Source organism: Ovis canadensis, chromosome 14, assembly GCF_042477335.2.
Source record: "Ovis canadensis isolate MfBH-ARS-UI-01 breed Bighorn chromosome 14, ARS-UI_OviCan_v2, whole genome shotgun sequence".
Lineage (NCBI taxonomy): Eukaryota > Metazoa > Chordata > Mammalia > Artiodactyla > Bovidae > Ovis > Ovis canadensis.
The window spans coordinates 67680635-67700500 of record NC_091258.1 but is presented as its reverse complement, the minus strand read 5'-3'; the positions used below and the strand labels follow the sequence as shown (position 1 = coordinate 67700500).

The following is a 19866-nucleotide window of genomic DNA, read 5'->3' as shown; positions in this document are numbered from 1 at the left end:
CGCGGCAGGAGGTAGGAGGGAGGGATGTCCCAGAGGGAGGGCCCCAGAGTAACTTTTCTACGGAAAATATGTCGGTCTGGCCCCCAGCCCAGGCCTGAGTCATCAGGCTCCCGATGCATTGAGTCATGGCCTCCGCCCCTGAGAGCTTGGAGGGACCCCCCCTCCACTCCCCGCCGTGAAGTCCTGCCCAGGGTCATCCTTCCCCAGGGGGTTTGGGCAGAGAGCGATCCCTGCCCTCATCCCATCCCAAGACAGCCAGACTCGCACTGGGAAAGAAGCCTTGGCTTTATTTGCACTCTGGGAACGTTATTCCGTTCACAGTCCCCTCCGGGGCACGGGGTGAGGGGTGATGGGCGTGGAAATCCCAGCGAGCTGCCTGGAGGGGGCGTCATCCCCATCTATTTCGCTCTCCCCCCCCCCATCTTTTCCGTGGGCTCCTCCACCAGGGTCAAGCACTAATGTGTGGTGAAGGCAGGGAAAGGTGTGTAGTGGGGGGTGAGAGTTCCTTTTAGGGGAGGGGAGGGAGGGCTGTAGCACCAAGAACCCCTCCCCCCACGACGTCCCTGAAAAGGGGACTAAAATGACGTCCTGGGGCTTTCCTATCTGGCAGGGGCTCCACTTAAATATGGACTGTGGGCGGAGAGGCCGTGCCCCCCGCCGTCTAAAATGCAGATCATCACTTGTGGGGAGCCTGGGGTGCGGGAGGGTGGGGCGGGTAGCAGGCCAGGCTTTCAGTCCAGAGCAGGTGAGCCGTGGAGGACAGGCCTCAGAGTGTGCGCCGGTCTGGGAGGAGCAGGCGTGGAGGGGGTTTTTCGTCCACCGAGGATCCTTAGTCAAGAAAGGGGTGTGGCCGGAACTGGGGGGCGGGGCTAAGAGGGACCCCGCGGAGGGAGTAGGAGGTTGCATCTCCCAGCTCTGAGCCCCTGGTGGTCCCTAGGCCTGAGGACCCGATGGGGTGGAGGGGCCTTGCCCTCATGGCAAGAGGAAGTGGGGCGGTGGGGGCCCCTGTGTTAGTCATTTCAACCAAGCGGCGGCTCACTTACGGGGATAGGCGAGGGGTCTCGCTCAGAACCAGGGATCAGACTGGTTGGGGCTGGGTGTATGTCTGAGTGTGAGTGACCCTTGGGCGTGCTCTCTCCTGAGAATGTCAGCTCCATGAGAGCCGCAGACAAATGTGTCTGTTTTACTCCCCAGTGTCTAGAAGGAGCCCTGAACATAGAAGGTGCTCAATAAATACGTGAATGAATGAGGCACGCATGGGTGCTTCTGTGTGTTAGTGTCGGAATGATGTGCTAAGTGTAACGTGAGCGTAGAGGTGTGGAGGGTGGGCAGAGCAGCCTTGCCCCTCCCCTGGTCCCCACTGTTTGACGGTGGGGAGTGGGGGCAGAGGGACCCCCATCCTTACAGCTGGGAGAGTGGGCAGGGAGCGCGGTTGTGGGCTGGGGGTGGAGATGTGTGTGCAGCCATCCGGAGCTGGGGAGCCACAGCAGGGCAAGAGGGAGGGAGAACGGGCAGGCGAGGGAGGGGCAGGGGGGCTGGCTCACTCGGCCGAGCCCTTGTGGCGCCGCTTGGAGGGTGGCACCAGGCGGCGGGGCAGGTTGGTGGGCAGCCCGTGGCCCTCGAGCTTGGCCTCGATGAGGTGGCTGGCCAGGGCGAACTCCTCGTCGTCCAGCATGCCGTCGCGGTCGACATCGCTCAGCTTCCAGATGCGACCCAGCACGGAGTTGGGGAGCTTGGTGCCCACCATCCAGGTCTTGACCTTGGTGCCGCTCAGCTTGCCGTCGGCCGGCGCCAGGTTGTAGAAGATCTCGTCGTACTTGGACTTGTCCTTGGTCACCACCCACTCGGCGTCGTCATCCGAGCCCTCCTCGCCGTCCTCCAGGGCCTCGTCGGGCCCCCGCTCCACAAAGGGACCCATGTGGGTGCCCTCGAAAGCGCCCCCCTGCACACCCACATCCGTGCTCTCCAGCTCCTCCTGCCGGAGCAGGGGCATGAGCTTGGCAATGTCGTGGGTCAGCATCTCATCCAGGGCCTCCAGCAGCTTCGGCTTCAACGAGTGGAACTTGGTGAAGTCGTGAGCCATCAGCAGCTCCTGGTTACAGGGAGTTTGGGTGGGGGGGGGACACAGAGAAGTCAGGAGGCACCATCCCCAGGCCCCCCAGGCCCATGCTGGCTCCAGGACACTTGGCCAGCTCTTGATGGAGATGGGCAGAAGTATCTGATTATGGGGGAACACCCCAATTCACCTGGGTACCCACCACTCGGTACAGACTTGGCAGCAAGCTCCCACTGCCCCGTGACTCACTGGACGGGAGGGAGAACAGGGACCTCTGAGTCAGAGCAGCAGCCGTCCGTCAGCCAGGGGAGGAGGATTTCAACATGGTGACGTGAACTTTACCAGAGCGCAGCCCTCAGCCCTGCCCACCCGCTACAGCACCCCCGACCATCATGCAAGTTAAGAAAATGCAATTCCTGCCACCCTGCTGGCTCTGTTACCCCACCACACAGAAAGGGCTAAGCGGCTTGCTCCCTATTTGGTGGTTAGGTTTGGGATGGACAAGTCATCAGGAGATCCTGGGACGGGCCCCACCACCCCACCCCACCCCCAATCCTGGCCCCAGGCAAGAAGTCATCTGGTGCAAGAGCTGAGCCGCTGCTGGGCGGAGTCTGTGATCACCCTGCTTCTCACATGCGCCATTGCTAAGCCAGCTGCACCAGGACAGTTGCTGCAAAGACTAATCCACGTTCTGGCGCCACATTAAATTCCCACAGCCAAGGCATCAAAATCGTGAGACCATAAAGAGACAAGGGTGTGGGGGCTTCCCCGGTGGGCTCAGTGGTAAAGAATCTGTCTGCCAATGCCGGAGTCACGGGTTTGATCCCTGATCTGAGATGATCCCACGTGCCTCGGAGCACCTAAGCCCGAGTGCCACGCTGCTGGGCCTGTGCTCTAGAGACTGAGAACCGCAACTACTGAGCCCAGGTGCCGCAACTGCTGATGCCAACACGCCCCAGAGCCTGTGCTCCGAAACGAGAGAAGCCACCGCAGGGAGAAGCCCACTCGCCACAACCAGAGAAAAGCCTGAGCGGCAACGAAGGCCCAGCCCAGCCCGAAAAAAAATCATAACAGAAAGGTGACAGGGGTGTGATGGTTGTGAGGGAGGAGGACTCCAAGGCCAGACTGCCCAGGTTCCAACCCAGCTGTCACCTGGGAGCTGTGCACCCTCAGGAAAGTGACTTCACCTCTCTGGTTTCCCTGTCAGTTTTCAGATTTGTAAAACAGGTTGAGAACTAGCACTCCCCTCATTGGGAGGTGGCAAAGTCTAAATGAATTTATCTGGATCAAGTGCTCAGTAAACGTCAGTGTAATCTTCACAGCTCCTCTTTATCAAGTCTAGTGGCTCTCAGCCAGGGATGCTGGTATCCCCCAGGGGACAGTGGGCAATATCTGGAGATGTTTTTGATTGCCGTAATTTGGGAGTGCTACTAACATCTAGTGAGTAGAGCCCAGGGATGCTGCTAAGCACAGGGGGCTGCAATGCACAAGACAGCCTAAGGAAGCCTGTCCTTAGCCTTAGCCTGTCCTAAGGAAGTCACTGAAAGTAAAAGTGAAGTCGCTCAGTCGTGTCAGACTCTTTGCGACCCCATGGACTGTAGCCTACCAGGCTCTTCTGTCCATGGGATTAGTACTGGCAATAGTACTGGAGTGGATTGCCGTTTCCTTCTCCAGGGGATCTTCCCAACCCAGGGACTGAACCCGGGTCTCCCACATTGTAGACACGCTTTACCGTCTGAGCCACCACTAACACCAGTCAATTCAGCATTCAGGGTAGATACAATCAGGATGATGCCCATTTTCCAGGTGAAGAAACTGAGGCTCAGGAAAGGTGAGTGCCTTGCACAGGTTCACAGAGCTAGTCAGTGGCCAAGAGGAATTTCACTGTACTATAATTCCTCAGTCTTGGAGTAGAAACATCGGAGACCCAAAGGTCACAGGCTTTGAGTATCACCCCAACACAGCCTCAAAGCAGAGCCTGGGGAAGGGGCTAGTCCTCACCTCCATTCCTGAGCTCGGACCTCTGTCCCCATGCCCACTGGTTGCTCCTACCCCAGCCCACCTCCAGTGGCTCTTCATGTACCCCAGGCTGCCACCCTCAGACCCAGTGCTTTCCATGTCACTGGTTAATCCTAGGCCTGAAAATGGGAGGAGCCTTCAGTGATCCCCCAATATCCATCCTCCCTTCCTCCTCAGTATAGAATCCCCAAATGTTACCTAGGCACCTAGAGGAAAAACTACACTTCTAGCTTCCCTTGCAGCACTGTGGCCATGTGACTACATTCTGGCCAACCGGAAGTCAGCACAAGTTGCGCTTGCAACTATAGAATTACCCTGTTCAATATAGTAGCCACATATGGTTATTTAAATTAGTTAAAACCTAAAATTTCAGGTTTAATGTGGCAGGTGCCTACTACATTGGACAGCACAGCATAGAACATTTCCATCATCATAGCAGTATTGGACGGCACGCCTCTAAAAAGTGTTCTTAGAGAGCCTGTACCATTAACTCCCCCCTCCCCCACTTCTTGCTGGCTGGAATGCAGACACAATGGCTGGAGTTTCCACAGCCATTTTGTACCATGAGGAGTTCTTGGGCCTGGAGGCTAGGCATGGAGGAGAATAGGCCAGGCATGGACAGAAGAGAACTAGTTCTGTAAAGCACAAAACCAGCCCTGGACCATCTTCCAGGATACTTATGAAGGAGAGAAATAAACTTCTATCCTAATTAGGCCACCATTACTTTGGGATTTCTCTTCACTCCCTTATCCTAACTCACACAACCATACTCTCACAGAACCATTTGTGGGAGGTGCTTTCAGGAACCTGCCATCCATCCCTCTAGTTTTCGAGGCCCCATCCTCAGCCTACAGAAGTTGGCCTTCCCATCACCCCTTGCCCATCCCTCCTGGGCGTCCACCCACCTGCATCTTCTGGCAGTCTGGGAAGTCGCCGGGAGATATGTGATGCTCCAACTGAATCTTGGCGAAGATGACAGGCAGCTTGAGGATCAGCTGCTTCTTCTTGTTCTCCTTCCCAAACACGGAGGGCATCTCCTTCTTCAGGTAGCTGATGATGTAGGCATGAACCTGTAGGGAGGTGAGTTCTTGCCTGAGCCTGCCTCTGTCACCTGGCAGGCTCCTTAAAACATGGGCTGGCTGGAGTTTCCGAGTCACCAGGTCCGGCATGGGGCCTGAGAGTGTGAATTTCTAACAGTTACAGGTGAGCTGCTGCTGCTGCGGGTACAGGGGCTCTCCCCTCTCCTCTAGGTCATCTCGGCCCCTCCCGTGGCTTCAACATCCCTCCACGTCCACTGCCAAGTCGACATACCAGCCTCGGCCTCTCCCTGGAGCTCGACTCAGAGCCGATTGCCTTGTCAACATTCCTGGACAGCTCCATCTCGGGGACACCCGCGGTGGAATTCAGGCCCCGCCCGGCCGGGTCACCCTCAGCTGTGCCCATCTCTGGAGGCAAATGGCACCCGCCCCCCACCTCTGCCTGCCCAGTGGAGCCCAGAGATCTGGAAATTACTCCTGATTTGATCCTCCCTTCTCATTGGTCACATCCACTTCATCAGCCATTCCTTTGAACTCTCTCCCACTTTTCCATTTCTCTCCACCTCACCATCTCTTGCCTGGTGGGGAACACACCTGTCACCCCACTGGACTCCTGGCTCACCCTCTGGCCCCTTCCATCCTTTCCCCATGAAGCAGCAGCTGGAGTTTTTTTTTGTTTTTTTGTTTTTTTTTTTTAAGGAACAGTGCCAGACCATGAGACACTGCTCCCAAGTTTCAATTTGCTTCTTATCCAAATGCAAAATTCCTCCCACAGCCGCCAAGGCCTTATGGCAGCAATTCTCCAAGTGTGGTCCAGGGAATCCCCAGGGGGTCCCCAAGACTCTTTAAGGGGGTTGCACACTCAAAACTGCTTTCACAAGAATGCTGAGGAGCTATTTGTCTTTTTTACCTTCATTCCCTCCTGAGTGATTTGTGGAATTTTTAAAGGCTAAAAGATACTGCAACTACCTGAATGTAGAAACAGATGTTCGAATCCAGATGTCACCTTTGAAGCCAGACATTAAAGAGATTTGCAAACATGCAAAACAGGGCCACTGTCCTCTCTACATTGTTTTTTGGAGGGTTTTGGAAAACAGTTAATTTTCATAAAACATCTGTTGTGTGTTTCTGTGCTTAGTCGCTCAGTCGTGTCCGACTCTGTGGACTCCTATGGGCTGTAGCCCACCAGGCTCCTCTGTCCATGGGATTCTCCAGGCAAGAATACTGGAGTGGGTTGCCATTTCCTTCTACAGGGGATCTTCCCGACCCAGAGATCAAACCCAGGTCTCCTGCATTGCAGGCAGATTCTTTATCATCTCAGCCACCAGGGAAGCCCAAAACATCTGTTACTTAGGTTAACAGGCAATAGGTTTTTCTTGCTATTTTAAATGATTTGATAAGACTATCAATATCTGTTAATATATATTGGCATGATCAACAATGTATTGATAACATTTATAATCAATTGTTATCTACTATTAAGTATGTAAGTATTGTTTGGGAACCCCCAGTGATCCAGTGGTTAGGACTCTACACTTTCACTGCCAAGGGCTCAGGTTCAATCCCTGGTCGGGGAAGTAAGATCCTACAAGCCTCATGGTGAGGCTGATATAAGTATTGCTGGTTAATTAATATTATGAGAGAAAGTGCAACGTTTCTTAGTTTTAACTTTTTCCTTTTGGGGCTGCGCCACGAGGCTTGTGGGATCTTAACCAGGGACTGAACTCAGGTCATGGCAGTGAAAGCCTCAAGTGTTAACCTCTGGACCACCAGGGAATTCCCTCAGTTTCCTAATACGGTTAATATAGAAAGATCTAATCTGTGTACATACAAACTCTTTGGGGTCTTCAATAATGTTTAAGAGTGTAATGAGGTCCTGAGATGGAAAGGTTTGAGAAACACGGCTCGACATGCCTTGCCCCCTGCCCGACATGCCTTGCCCCCTGCCCCTATCTGCTCAAGCTTCCTCAACAGCCTTCCTTTTTTTTTTTTTTTTTTTATTAAATCAGCCTGCAAAACTCTCCTACATCAAGGCCTTTGCACATGCTACCCTCTGCCTGGAATTCCGCCCTGGTCTTCCAACAACTGAGTCCTTCAGCTTCCCTCTTCTTTTTTGGCTGTACCAGGCTACATGTGGATCTTAGTTCTTAGTTCCCCAACCAGGGGTTGAGCTCATGCCCCCTGCACTGGAAGGCAGAGGCTTAACAGCCGGGCCACCAGGGAAATCCCACCCTTCAGCTTCCTTCTGATGTCACCTCCTCACAGAGACCATCCTGTGGGAAGCAGATGCCCCAAGCACCACCATCCAATTTCTCTCTATCTTTACTTTCATTGTTTCATTCACAGCACTTATCGCAATCTGTCATTCTTATTCTGTGTTCTTTCATCCTAATGTGCGCTCCAGGAGGGCTGGGACCTTTTCTGTCTCCTCTGTCCCCAGCGCTGGCACAGTGTGCAGAGAAAAGACTCAAGAAATATTTGGGAAGTAAACCAGTGAACTTGAGAACCTCTGAGCCACAATCTCATATGTTATCAAAAAGTAAACGAGGAGAGAAAACCAGCATTCATATGTCCTGTTTTTAAATGTGCTGTGCTTAGTTGCTCAGTTGTGTCCGACTCTGCGACCCCATGAACTGTAGCCCGCTGGGCTCCTCTGTCCATGGGATTCTCCAGGCAAGAATACTGGAGTGGGTTGCCATGCCCTCCTCCAGGGGATCTTCCTGACCCAGGGATGGAACCCAGGTCTCCCGCATTGCAGGCAGATTCTTTGGCATCTGAGCCACCAGGGAAGCCCTATTTTTAAACAGGAAGCTCAATAATTAAATGGATATGCTTAAGTAAAAATAGAATGTATCTGGAAAAAGATAGAAGAAACTATTCCTGCGGGTTGTCTGCGGGAAAGAGAACCTGAGGGCTGTCGGAGTCAGGGGTGGGAGGGGGCACCTTTGACAGTACATGAGTGCCTTCCCATGAGATGGTCTTAAATGTTCAGTTAAAAACATTCATTAAAAATTCCTTTTAGTGAGTCATAGGTTTAGAATGCTAAACATTCTGGTGACATCTTGACTGGCTTTGAATCCTCATATCCTTTCACCATCCTGTCTCCTCCTGGGCTCCATATTCAAGCATGTCCTGGTTTCAGGGCCTTTGCACTTGCTGTCCCCTCTGCCTGGGTACAGTTTCCCTCATCTCTCCACTCTGCTCACCCCTTCCCCTCCTTTAGTTCTCTGCTCGAGAATCACCTCCTCCAGGAGACCCTCCTTGATGACCCTAGTCCCTTAAATAGCCACCAGTCTCTCCTCTGCTTCATGTTTCTTCACATTCAGTGTATCAGGGCTGAATTTGTTTAATACTCACTTCCCCATTAAAAAGCAGTTCTACAAGAAAAGAAACTATCTGCTTTTGTTTCCTGTGGCATCCCCAGGGTTTAGAACAGTACAGGAGCCCAGTGTCGGCCCTCAGTCACTGTGGAATGAAAGCTACTGAGCTGCCTCAGAGAGCTCTGTAGGAAGGCTCAGGGCACCCTGGCCTCTTTAGAATTAGAACCTCCCAAGACCCTGCCCATCAAGGGTCTTGACCTGTGCTCAAGCATCACACAGCCTATGGAAATCGCCCCTTCTAACAGCAGCTGTCGCTTCAAGCAAAGGGCAGAGCCAGAGGGCTCACCCACATCCTAAGTCGTTACAGACAGGGAAACTGAGGCATAGAGGGGTAGTTACCAAGAGTGAGGAGAGGCTTTGTACTGTCGGGGGAAAGCATGTGGGGAGGTGAATCGTGTGGGCTGTTGTTTGATGGCTGGGCCAGGTGTGGCAGAATCCCACGTGGGGGATGAGCGGGTAACACACGGCAGGGGAAGGGCACCGAGGCTTGGTCACAAGTAGACCCCGTATCTTGAGGGACACTGGGGGGCCACAGAGGAGCTGCAAGAGCAAGGGGGGAGGCGTGGGTGGCAAGGGGGTAGGTCTGAGGGGACCAATCGGGGCAGGGGTGTGGCCAGGCGGGTGGGTGGGGCCTGCGAGAGCGGGCCAATGGGGAGAGGGGGCGGGGCCTAATGGCCGCTCTTCTGGAGCCCAGAAGACACGAGGAGGGGGGGCGCTAATGGCTTTTCCAGAGAGGAAGCGGGGGAAGGTGCCCGGAAGAGATAACGTGGGTGGGCGGGCTGAGCCTGGGCGCGGGTCCGGGACTCCGGGGTTTGTCTGAGTTTCCGGAGCCGCCTCCTGCGTGGTGGGGGCACCAGGTGTCCGGCTCCACCCTGCCCCTCGGTCCCACGGACCCTGGGGTTCCAGCTCCTGCTGCTGCGGGAGCAGCTTCCCCGAGGGGCCTGTGGGACCGGGTCCGTGCGGGAAGCGGGTGAACCAGGCAGAGACCGAGGGAGGGAGAGGATGGAGAGAGGAGAAAAAGAGAAAAGAGAATGACGAGGGAAAAAAGAATAAGAGAAAAAAACAGAAAGAGGTAGAAATGAGGAGATCTAGAGAGAGAACTTGCCTGGAGAATCCCAGGGACGGGGGAGCCTGGTAGGCTGCCGTCTATGGGGTCGCACGGAGTCGGACACGACTGAAGCGACTTAGCAGCAGACAGAGAGACAGAGACAGTCCAGGGCATGGGCAGAGGAGCGAAAGGTGTTTTCTGGAGGCTTCAGGAGCTGACCGCAGTGGGCCGCTCCCTCCTAAGGAGGATTCCTGGGGTGGGGGGTGGGGGCTCTGACTCACCCCCTCTGCTGCTCCTTAAATCAACACCTCAGGCTCCTCCACCCCCCATAACCTTCCAGGCCTCCTTGCCTGCTCAGCTTCCTGCCCCACCTCCAGCCTGGCTGGCAGCCTCCCCTGTGAGACCATTCGGCCTCCAGAAACGCTCTTAAATCAGCGCTCCCCTCCCCTTCCCCAAGGCTATGTCCTGATGATCCAGGCTCCTCCTTGTTCCTCGGTCCCCCAGCCTCCTCCCTAGTCTGGGAACCCAGTCTTACTGCCCTTGAATCCACCCTCCAGAAGGCAGGGAGGGTCTGACTCTGTCCCTCCCCTACCCTGAGTCCTTCCATGGCTCCCCAGTGCCCTTGGGACAAAGCACAGGTTCCAGACCACAGTCCCGGGTGATCTGACTCTTACCCAGCCCGCCCCAGTCCACCCCCACCCCTCAGATGCAGTTACTCCCACCACCTACACTGGCTTCAACACTGGCATTTCCCCTCTTCCTTGAACTGGCCATGTTCTCATCGCCAGTCCATGCACTTGCTGGCCCCATTTTCTAGAATCCTTTCCCCTCCTCATCCTCATAATCCTCCAGTTTGCAGCTCAGATGCCCTTTCCTCCAAGAAGTTCTCCAGGATTTCTCCCGGGCCCCCAAGTTCTCAGCCTTGACCATGCTGGATGGTAACTCTGGGGATGAAATGGTCTTCTCCCCTGGACTGCCGTGGTCAGAGCTCCCTTCCCAGTACCACCTGGCAGAGGGCCAGGCACAACAGTAGAACTTTCTCAGATTAGTGAACTAATTCATCAGATAGCTGATGCCAGATCAGGGACCAGCAGCCAAGTAGAGGAGGCTCAGAGGAAAGGCAAGAGCGGCTGCTGCCTCCCCATCCCCCATCAGTGCTCACCCGCACTAGCCGGGCTCTCTTCACCAGATCATTGAGCTTGCGCAGCGCCGCGTGGCGCGGCAGGCCCTGGATGTCGCGGAAAAGGTCTTGTTCCTCCAGCTCGAAGAGGCGCCGGTTGTCAGGTACCAGCAGGGGCTGGGACCAGAAGGAGCCGATATAGACGCGCAGCACCTCGGGCGTGCCCACCACCTTGCCCAGCGCCCACATGAGCGCCCCGTAGACACGCATCAGCTGCTGCGTCTCCACCATGTCGGCCTTGTTGAGCACCACGCGGATCTTGTCTTCATGGCCTCGCAGGGCGCCGATGGCCTCCGAGAACTCGTCAGAGATCTCCAGCTTGTGAGCATCAAAGAGCAGTATGATGAGGTCCACGCGCTCCGCGAACCAGCGCAGCACAGCCGGGAAGTCGTAGCCTGCAGGGGAAGGGTGGTACAGGGGCGTGTGCCTGCGTGCTCACTTCAGTCATGTCCGACTCTGCGACCCAGACTCTGTAGCCCCCTAGGCTCCTCTGTCTATGGGATTCTCCAGGCAAGAATACTAGAGTGGGTTGCCATGCCCTCCTCCTCCAGGGGATCTTCCCCACCCAGGGATCCAACCGTCCCTTGCGTCTCCTGCACTGCTGGCGGATTCTTTACCGCTGAGTCACAGGAGCTCCAGTCCCCCAAAGAAGAGGTCAGCCCCCAGCCTTCAGCCACTGGGACACATTCATTGCTTTGGGCTCAAACTGGACTGTACAGATGTTCAGGTTGTTAACCACTGAAAATTTTATCTGTGGGAAATAGGTCCAGGCCCCCAGCCTCCAGAGTTTCCCCATCACTCTGGCCCTCTAGCCATCCGACTACGGAGGACAATCACTCCCCTCACCTTTCCATTCATTCTTTGGGCAAATATTAGCAGCTTGCATCGGTCCCCTTATTAAAACACTGAAATGTTTACTAATAGACTCCTTATGCTTCTATGGACCTCCGAGTCCCCCAGATGCCACCATCAACCCCAACTCCTCCCCAGAAGTGTTTGATCACCCTACGATCCAGCAACTGAAAATTTTACTTGGGCCTTTGTTAGAGTCTTGCCATAGCAGATGTTAAATATTCTAAATTTATTAACAATAAATTACCGAGAGTCTCCTGTGTGCTGGGCCCTGTCCTGGACACTGGGGATCCCACACAGAACATACAAAGTCCTTGCCTTCGTAGGGCACCTATCCCACCAACAGCTGGCTTCTGGGCCCCATTCATTCATTCCTTTCACTGTGCATTTCTTCGCTCACTCATTCATTCAGCAGCAAGCAATGCCTGGGGGAGCAGAGAGGAGCCGTTGAGACCCCCTGACTCGGCAGTCGGGACGGCCTGGGTTTGAATGCCGACTCTGCTTCCATCAGCTAGGTGACCTTAAGGAAGCAAGTAATCTCTCTGAACCTGTTTCCTCTTTGGTAAAGTCATAGAACCTACCTCCTGGGACTATGTGAAGATGGAAAGAATACACATGAGCTAAGCTGTATGAAGAGCTTAAACAGTGCCTGGCTCTGAACTACACACTTAAAAGGCGTGCGCTTTAGGCATGTAAATTATACAATAAAACTTTAAAAAAAAAAAAAAAACAAGGACTTCCCTGGTGGTCCAGGGGTTAAGAATTTACCATGCAAAGCAGGGGACCCAGGTTCGATCCCTAGTGGGGGAACTAAGATCCCACACGCTGTGGAACTAAATGCCCACGCACTGCAGCCACTGAGCTGCATGCTCTGGAGCCCACCTGCTGCAGCGAAGACCCGATGCCACCAAACGAACAAAGAAACATTAAACCAAAAAAACCCACGAAGCTAGGCACACGGCGAGCAATCCACAAGAGTTCCTCATGACGCCCGCGAGACACTGCGGTGGAGCGTCCAGGAGCCGCCCTCAGAACAGCCTGCTCTGTGCTGGGCACACAGGGTGGCTCAGACAGCCCCAGTTCTGTCCTTACTGGGCTTACCATTCAGAGTGGTCAGGCTGGGATGGGAAAACGCGGGGAGCCGCAGGAGCTCGGGGGCGGGGGGCGCCTGACCACCCAGGCTGGGTGGTCAGGGAGGGCTTCCCGGAGGAGGAAACTCTGAGGGGTGATCTGGGGGGTGAGGAGTTAACTGGAGGGACAGAGAGCCATCGCTGATTCACCAGAAGTCACCTCATGCCCTCCCCGATTCAACTCATCGAATCTTCAAAATGACTCCAGGAGACAGGCACTCTTAGGACCCCTATTTTCCAAAAGGGGAAACTGAGGAACAGAGTGGCTAAGGAATCCACTGGTTCATTTGCTCCAGACACAGAAGCACAGAGCCGCGGCCCTGGGGGTCTCCACGCTCTGCTGGGGAGCTGGTGCTGGGCCCATCCTGCCTGAGCAGAAGTAGGTTCCTGTAGCCACAGGGAACTGGACGGGACGGGATGGGGTGGCGGACGCTGTTTTGGGGGGAGGGAGGGCCAGGTCAACAGAGGGACCAAAGCTAGGGCCCCTCCTGTCCCCAATGTTTACACACACATGCACACACACACACACACGCACGTCCAGATTTGGAAAGTGTGTCTCACGCAGGGAGAGAGGGAGGGAGGTTGAGTCAGCATGGGAATGGGAGACGTGGCAGGCAGACACCCCAGGTGCAGAATGACAGCCTCACAGAGGAAAAGCAGTCATCACGGGACCTTCCCTAGCTCCTCCTGGGGGCCGCACACTGCCCTAAGTGCCTCATACACTTTGACTCCTTTTTTTTTTGGCCTCGCCACGTGGCATGCAGGCTACAGGATCTTGGCCCCCCGTTGGGGTTGAACCCGCACCCCTGCGATGGAAGCATGGAGTCCTAACCACTGGACCACCGGGGAAATCAGCAAGGTATGGTGTGAGACTATCATGTTCCCATTTTACAGGTGAGAAAACTAAGGCACGGAGAAGTTAAGTGGTTCGGGCAACGTCTCAGTGTAGAAGGAGCAGAGGCCAGATTGGAACCCCGCCAGAAGGCTCCACTCTGCCACAATCACATGCGTGCACATTCAGATATTCTACACAGAGGCCACATGCTTCATCAATGCACACACACGTGCTCATACAAACTTGTGCAGCCTAGAGCAAGCAGACGCCTGGACACCAACTGAGTCACACTACAAGGTGCAGACCCTCGCACACACCCTCGCCAGCAATCTGGAACCTACACAGACAACCAGGGTCACACAATGGCAAAGATGTTTGAGAGCCACACAAAGTAACAAACAGCAGGCACACAAGGAGCCTGTGCGCACCAGCACACCCACCACACAAGAGATGCAATCATATAGTTACACAAAAGATACACCCATGCGCACATACACACCCCCTCACTTGTACAGCCCAAGAGCACAGTTGTATACAGACATGCGGTTATACCCTATCTAACAAAATCACCTCAGTCCTACAGGGCCACACACAGGTACAACCATGAGCACAGCGCTGACACCTCAGAGTCACACCCACAGTTACACGGATGCGATCCGCCAGGCTCCTCTGTCCATGGGATCCTCCAGGCAAGGATACTGGAGTGGGCTGCCGATTCCTCCTCCAGGGGACCTTCCCGACCCAGGGTCGAACCCGCATCTCCTGCATTGGCAGGCAGGCTCTGTACCACTGAGCCGCCTGGGAATCCCACACACCTTCTGAGACACACACTAAATGATCCACACAGTCACATAAAAGTTCCCCTGCACAACACACCAACCACACCTTTCACAATACAACTACCTACAAAGACACGGTGAGTCACAGTCACACACAATCACACAAGCGCCCCGCCCCCAGGCTCTTGGAGCTGCCCAAAGTCACACCTAGCCACCCACATGGGCATAGACGCTCATACACACACTCACCCTCAAGACAGACAGACAGACACAACTCTCCTCTTCCTCCACTCCCGAGGCCACAGAAAGAGACCCCCGTTCTCTCCCCCATGGCACCCCCGCCATGGCTTGGAGTCGCCCCCCTCCCTCTCTCCCGAGGGACCCCCCCCCAGCCCCCTGCCTCCCCCATGGGGCTGGCAGCTCACCTCCCCCCTCCCCGATCTCCTCTGCAGCTGTCTCCTGCCTCTCTCCCAGGGGACGGGTTCCAGCTGGGCAGTGGCCAGGGACACCGGTAACCCTCCGCGCCCTCGCCCGAACGAGGCCCAGCCTCCCTGCCTCCTCGCCATCGCCTCCGGGTCCCCTCTGACCCACACTGCAACCCCCTTTGCCCCAGTTTCTGGCCTCCGAGGCCTCACGGGGCAGGGGTGGAAGGGACAGAAATGCGGGGAGGTGGGGATGGGGGGGGGCGGCGCGGAGACAGCCAGGCAGGGCAGGGGTGGGGGCCGGGCTCACCCAGAGGCCCCGCTGGAATTCACCCCCTCCCCCCGCCGCTCTCCCTGCACAGCTGTTTATAAATTCCTGGCCGCCCTTGGCCCCTGCCCAGACTCCCCGTCCCGGGCCCTCCTCAGCCGCATCCGTGGCCCAGAGCTGCAGCCAGGCGCTGACAGCGGCGCAGGGCCTCCCCGCCCGGCTCTGCCTTCTCGCTGGGTCTCCGCCTCTCCGGATCCTCTCTCTGGATCCCGGCCTCGCCCTCTGAATCTCTGTCCACCTTGGAGTCTCCCTCTCTCCTGGTCTCTCACCCTCCATCCTTTGGACCCGCCCAGACATGCAGCCGCAGCGGGTTCACACGTGTTCATCCACACGCCTCCCCCACCCTTCAGCGCGCGCCAGCTCGGAGGAGTCACAGCCTTCCACCAGCTCCCCTCAGCTAGCAGCCAGCTCAGGGCCGGCCTCACACAGCCCCAGCAGCGACCCTGGGCCTTCCTCCCTCAGGCCCAGGAGCCCAGCCTCACTCACCACGGCTCACTCTCTGCTTGGCCCCCGACAGGATGCCCGGGGTGTCGATGATGCTAATGCTCTCCAGGACCTGATTGGGGAGCTGGGCGCACATGAACCTGGGGCAGAGGGAAGGTCAGGGGTCAATGCAGGGACAAGTAGGCGAGGGGACACATGAGAAGGGAACCCAGGACTTGCATGGAGGAGAATCAGGTTCGGAGAGGGAAAGAATCTTGGAAGAGAAAAGGAAGATTAGGACAAAGCATAAGAACTATTAAAAAAAATCAGAGCTGATGTTAACTGAGCACTTACTTTGTGGGGGGTGCTGTTCTAAGCACTTTGTATGTTTTCATTCATTTAGTGCCCACAACAGCCCTATGGAGGAAGGACTGTGGTTATCCCCATTTTCCAGATGAGGATAAGAAACAGAGAGGTTACGTTGCTTGCCCAAAGTCACCCAGCTAGACAGGAGTAGAACTCAGGTGTCACTGGCTTAACTGCTCCCCGAGAGAAGGCAAGAAGAGGAAGGCTCTAGTAGAGAGAAGGGGATTAGGACTGAAAAGGAGAGAGACACAGGAGGGGATGGGACAAAGACGGGGGCCAGGAACAGGAGGACCCTCCGGGCTGCTGGCTGCGCACCTGTTGAGGAAGGTATTCCCGAAGGGGTTGAGTTTACGGAAGGGCTTGTCCGGGTCAACGACGAGGGCATTGCCAGGCACGGTGCCCTCGGTGTCACCGTGCATGACAGCCACGAAGCAGTCGGTGGTGGGCTCAGGCCCCACCCGGGAGCCGGGCACCTCCTGCTCCAGCAGGTACTGAATGAAGCTGGTCTTGCCCGTGCTGTACTGGCCGGCCACCAGCACCATGGGCTTGCCGTCGAAGTCAGCATCCTCCAGGGCTGGAGAATGGAAGGTCCCGAAGCGGTAGTGCTCCTCCAAAGGCAGCAGCTTTTCGCGGTACAGCTCCTTGAGGGCCGAGGTCACCGTGCGGATGGCCTCCGGCTGCTGGCCCCGAGCCCCGCCCCGCTTCAGCCAGCTGAACATGGTGGCTCCACACTGCCCACTGAGCTCTGACGGAGATGCACAGCGCGAGGGCTACCTGTGGGAGGAGAGGATGTTGATGGGGGACTGCCTGGAGGAGGAGGTGGAGAAGAAAGGGAGCCAGAAGGTAGAATCGATGGAGAAGGCTGGTGGGATGGGTTGGTGGGGAGAGCTTCTGAGAGCACTGAGGGTGGATGGCAGGAGCTGACAGCTGAAGGAGGAAGAAGGTGATTATTCCAGCTGGAGGAAGAGAGAGAGAGAAACAATGGCATGCTGGAAGAAGCGAGATTGGTGGTGGAAGCCCAAGAGATAAACAAGGGGAAAGAGGCAGAAACTGATCCGAAGAAAAGGATTCCTCCGTCTTTTTCTTTCTCTGTGCCCACCCCTTCCATTATTCGGCAATTTTCACTGTGTCAAGAGGTATGGATCCAAAAATAGACCAGAGACCAGTCCCCACACTCCCAGAGCCTCCAGTGTGGAGAGAACCGGGGCACGGAGCAGTCAGCAAGGCCTGGGCAAAGTTGGGTGGTGGACTTGTAGGCACCAGAGGGGGACAGGGTGAACCAATCACAGGATTAGGAAAGCTCTGGCTGGGCTGACTTTTCTTTTCACGTTTATTATTTATTTGGCTGTACCAGATCTTAGTTGTGTCCTGTAGAATCTTTTCCCACACATACTCTCCAGGCCAGAATACTGGAGTGGGTAGCTGTTCCCTTCTCCAGGAGATCTTCCCATCCCAGGGATCGAACTCAGGTCTCCTGCATTGTAGGCAGATTCTTTACCAGCTGAGCCACAGGGGAAGCCCCCTGGGCTGACTTCTGAGCTGCTCCCTGAAGAGTGACAAGGGCATTTAGGCAGAGAGGATGGTGGGTTTCATGACCTGGAACTGTAAAATGGATGGACAGAGTGGCTGAACATGTGGGCACAAAGATGAGAAATGAGTCTCAATACTGCCTGGGTTCCCCCCCTCCCCAAGATCATGATGTTATCATTCACAAGAATAATAACATTTGTGATCACTGCATGCCAGAAACTGCTCTAATTCATTTAATCTTCACAACAACCTTGTAAGGTAAGGCTATTATTACCCCCACTTTTCTGATAAGGAAATTGAGGTTCAGGAAGATAGTATAACTTCCCTGAGATCACTTTGCTAGTAAGTGCTCAAGCTGGGACTCCAGATAACCTGACCTCAGAGCCAACACTCCTATCCCAGATCTAAGGAGTTAGGGAGAGAATGAATTGCCAGCCCAGCAGCAACCAGCACCCCCAGCACCTAGACTGTGTTCACTACATCCTCTTTTTTTTTTTTTTTTTTTTTTTTTTTTTTTTTTTTTTTTTCACTACATCCTCTTACTAGCCTTTCATTCACTGTAGGATCCGTAGTGATGTCCCCCCTCCCCCTTTCATTCTCAATTATCACTCATTTATGTCTTTGCTTGCTTTCTCCCCCTGCCCCGCCTTGATCAGTCTAAGTGGATGCTTATAATTTTACTGATCTCTGCACAGAACCGACTTTTGGTCAGATTGGGGTCTCTAAATGCCATTTTCCACTAAAAGAGAAACTGAGGCTTCTGGGAGAAATGGCTAATTCCGGGGCTGAGGCAGGGAAAGAACAAGTGAGTCTGGGTCAGATAGTGGGTAAGTGCTCAAACTGGGATGGGGCATGTCACAGGCACAGAGTCCTGGCTCGACAGGACTCCCACTGGCCAAAGATGGGACACTTTGAGCACCCAAACTAACTGCACATCCAATACGTTAAAATCCATAAAATCATTGCCACGCTTAAAAAAAAAAAAAGTGTGCGTGTGTGGGAGGGGGAGAATTCAGGGAGGGTGTGCCAGAAAGGTGAAGGAGAGGCTGGAGCCAGACCTGGGAAGTTGGCAGAGGGAGGGGGCCCTGGGCGGTGTCCTACCCGGGAAGGGACCTGGGGGACATCTTAGCGAGGACGCTTTGGGTGGTTGGACAGGCAGCGGGGTTGGTGAGGCAGGAGAGGAGCTTTGAGGGTGGGAGGAGGAATGGAGCAGAGGTGGATGAATGCGATGGAGGGAGACTCCAAGGAAGGCCGCGGGAAGGGAGGAGGAGAGTGGGGAACACTGCTGCAGAGTGAAGGGGCCGCTGGGGGGTCGGGGCAGTGAGGGAGATAGAGAGGTTTCCGGAGGGGCTGCGGAGAACTGAGAGGCCCCCTACACACTGCCTGGGGTGGGAACTGAGGGTCTTTGGCGAGCAGGGGAATGATCCAGAGCCAGGACAGGCTCGAGGGCTCCGCGGGCGGAGGCTGGGAGGCCACAGCCTCAGTTGGGGGGTCACTCACCAAGGGGGCGCGCAGACTGCAGGACCGGGCAGGGAGAACTGGGCGGGGGTCCCGCGGGGATCGGAGGCGCCCGCGGAGCGGCCTGTGCTTGCGGTCCCGTCCGGAGCCGTCTGAGCCGGGTGGGGCCCAGAACGGGGAGGAGGGACCGGAGGGGCAGAGAAGGAGGGGCGGGACGAGGCGCCCCCCCATCCCCAAACTGGGCGCCCGGCCTCTGGCGCCCTCTGGTGGGGACAGGCACAGTGCCTTTGCGAAATGGGTGCGTGCGCGGGTTCCCAGTCCTGCCTTCAAACTCCACCCCTGTCTCCCTTCCTGACATGGGAACAGCAATAATAAAACAGTAACACCACCAACAATATTAATTTTAATTATAAGTAATCATAGTAATTTTTTCAACGGAAACGAGTGCATGAAAACTCTGTTCACAGTCCTCCATGGTTCTTCTTTCACTCAAAGCAGAAGCCAAAGCCCTCAGTGGACCTCAAGGCCCTGAAAGATCCGCAGGCTCCCTCTGCCGTCTCCTCCCTCTCTCCCCCTTGATCACTCAGCTCCAGCCGCACTGGCCTCTCCACTGTTCCTCAGACAACCCTCTTTTCAGGGCCCTTTGCACTTGCCCTTCCTCCCACCCGGCCACTTCTATCCTGGCTCCCACCCTTCCCTCCCTCCAGTCTCCACCCAAATGTCACCTCTTCCGAGAAGCCCGCCCTGATCTCCCTGTTTAATGCAGTACCCACCATCCATCCATTCTCGCGGCTTTATTCTTCTCCGCAGCCTTTATCACCATATTTTACATTTTTCTGTTTCAAGGAGGGTCTCCCTCACGAGAACATGAGTCCTGTGAGAGCAAGGATTTCAGACCGTCATCAAGAGGAATCTTCGATGTCCTCACACTGTGTTTGGAATTTCCAGTGATTGCTTACTCATCACTGATTAGACCCACTTCGAGCTAGCTTTCTAATCGTGCACTGGTACACCAGACCCTAT

General features: G+C 55.3%; 1 protein-coding gene across 2 annotated transcripts; it reads right to left on the bottom strand.

The window, feature by feature from the left end:
* Positions 1–267: 267 nt before the first annotated feature.
* On the bottom strand, positions 268–19097 carry EHD2 (EH domain containing 2). Of its 2 annotated transcripts, XM_069551092.1 has the most exons (7): positions 18886–18998; positions 16171–16629; positions 15553–15650; positions 14177–14299; positions 10703–11115; positions 4981–5145; positions 268–2092 (listed from the first exon to the last, which is right to left on the bottom strand). In XM_069551092.1, exons 2-7 carry the CDS (start codon positions 16572–16574, stop codon positions 1541–1543), a joined length of 1755 nt encoding a protein of 584 aa, XP_069407193.1. In that variant the 5' UTR covers positions 16575–16629; positions 18886–18998; the 3' UTR covers positions 268–1540. The 2 variants fall into 2 exon arrangements, with proteins under 2 accessions (XP_069407193.1, XP_069407194.1); XM_069551093.1 differs by lacking the exon at positions 14177–14299 and having other exon boundaries at positions 18886–19097.
* Between the last annotated feature and the right edge of the window lie 769 nt (positions 19098–19866).

What these genes read in the sequence shown, in the direction of transcription:
- EHD2 (XM_069551092.1), bottom strand. Translation starts at nt 16,574, where the DNA reads ATGTTCAGCTGGCTGAAGCGGGGCGGGGCTCGGGGCCAGCAGCCGGAG. An exon ending in GGGAATACCTTCCTCAACAG is followed by an intron (nt 15,651 to 16,170) that starts GTGCGCAGCCAG and finishes CCTCTGCCCCAG; the next exon opens with GTTCATGTGCGCCCAGCTCC. An exon ending in CAGACTGCCAGAAGATGCAG is followed by an intron (nt 2,093 to 4,980) that starts GTGGGTGGACGC and finishes CCCTGTAACCAG; the next exon opens with GAGCTGCTGATGGCTCACGA.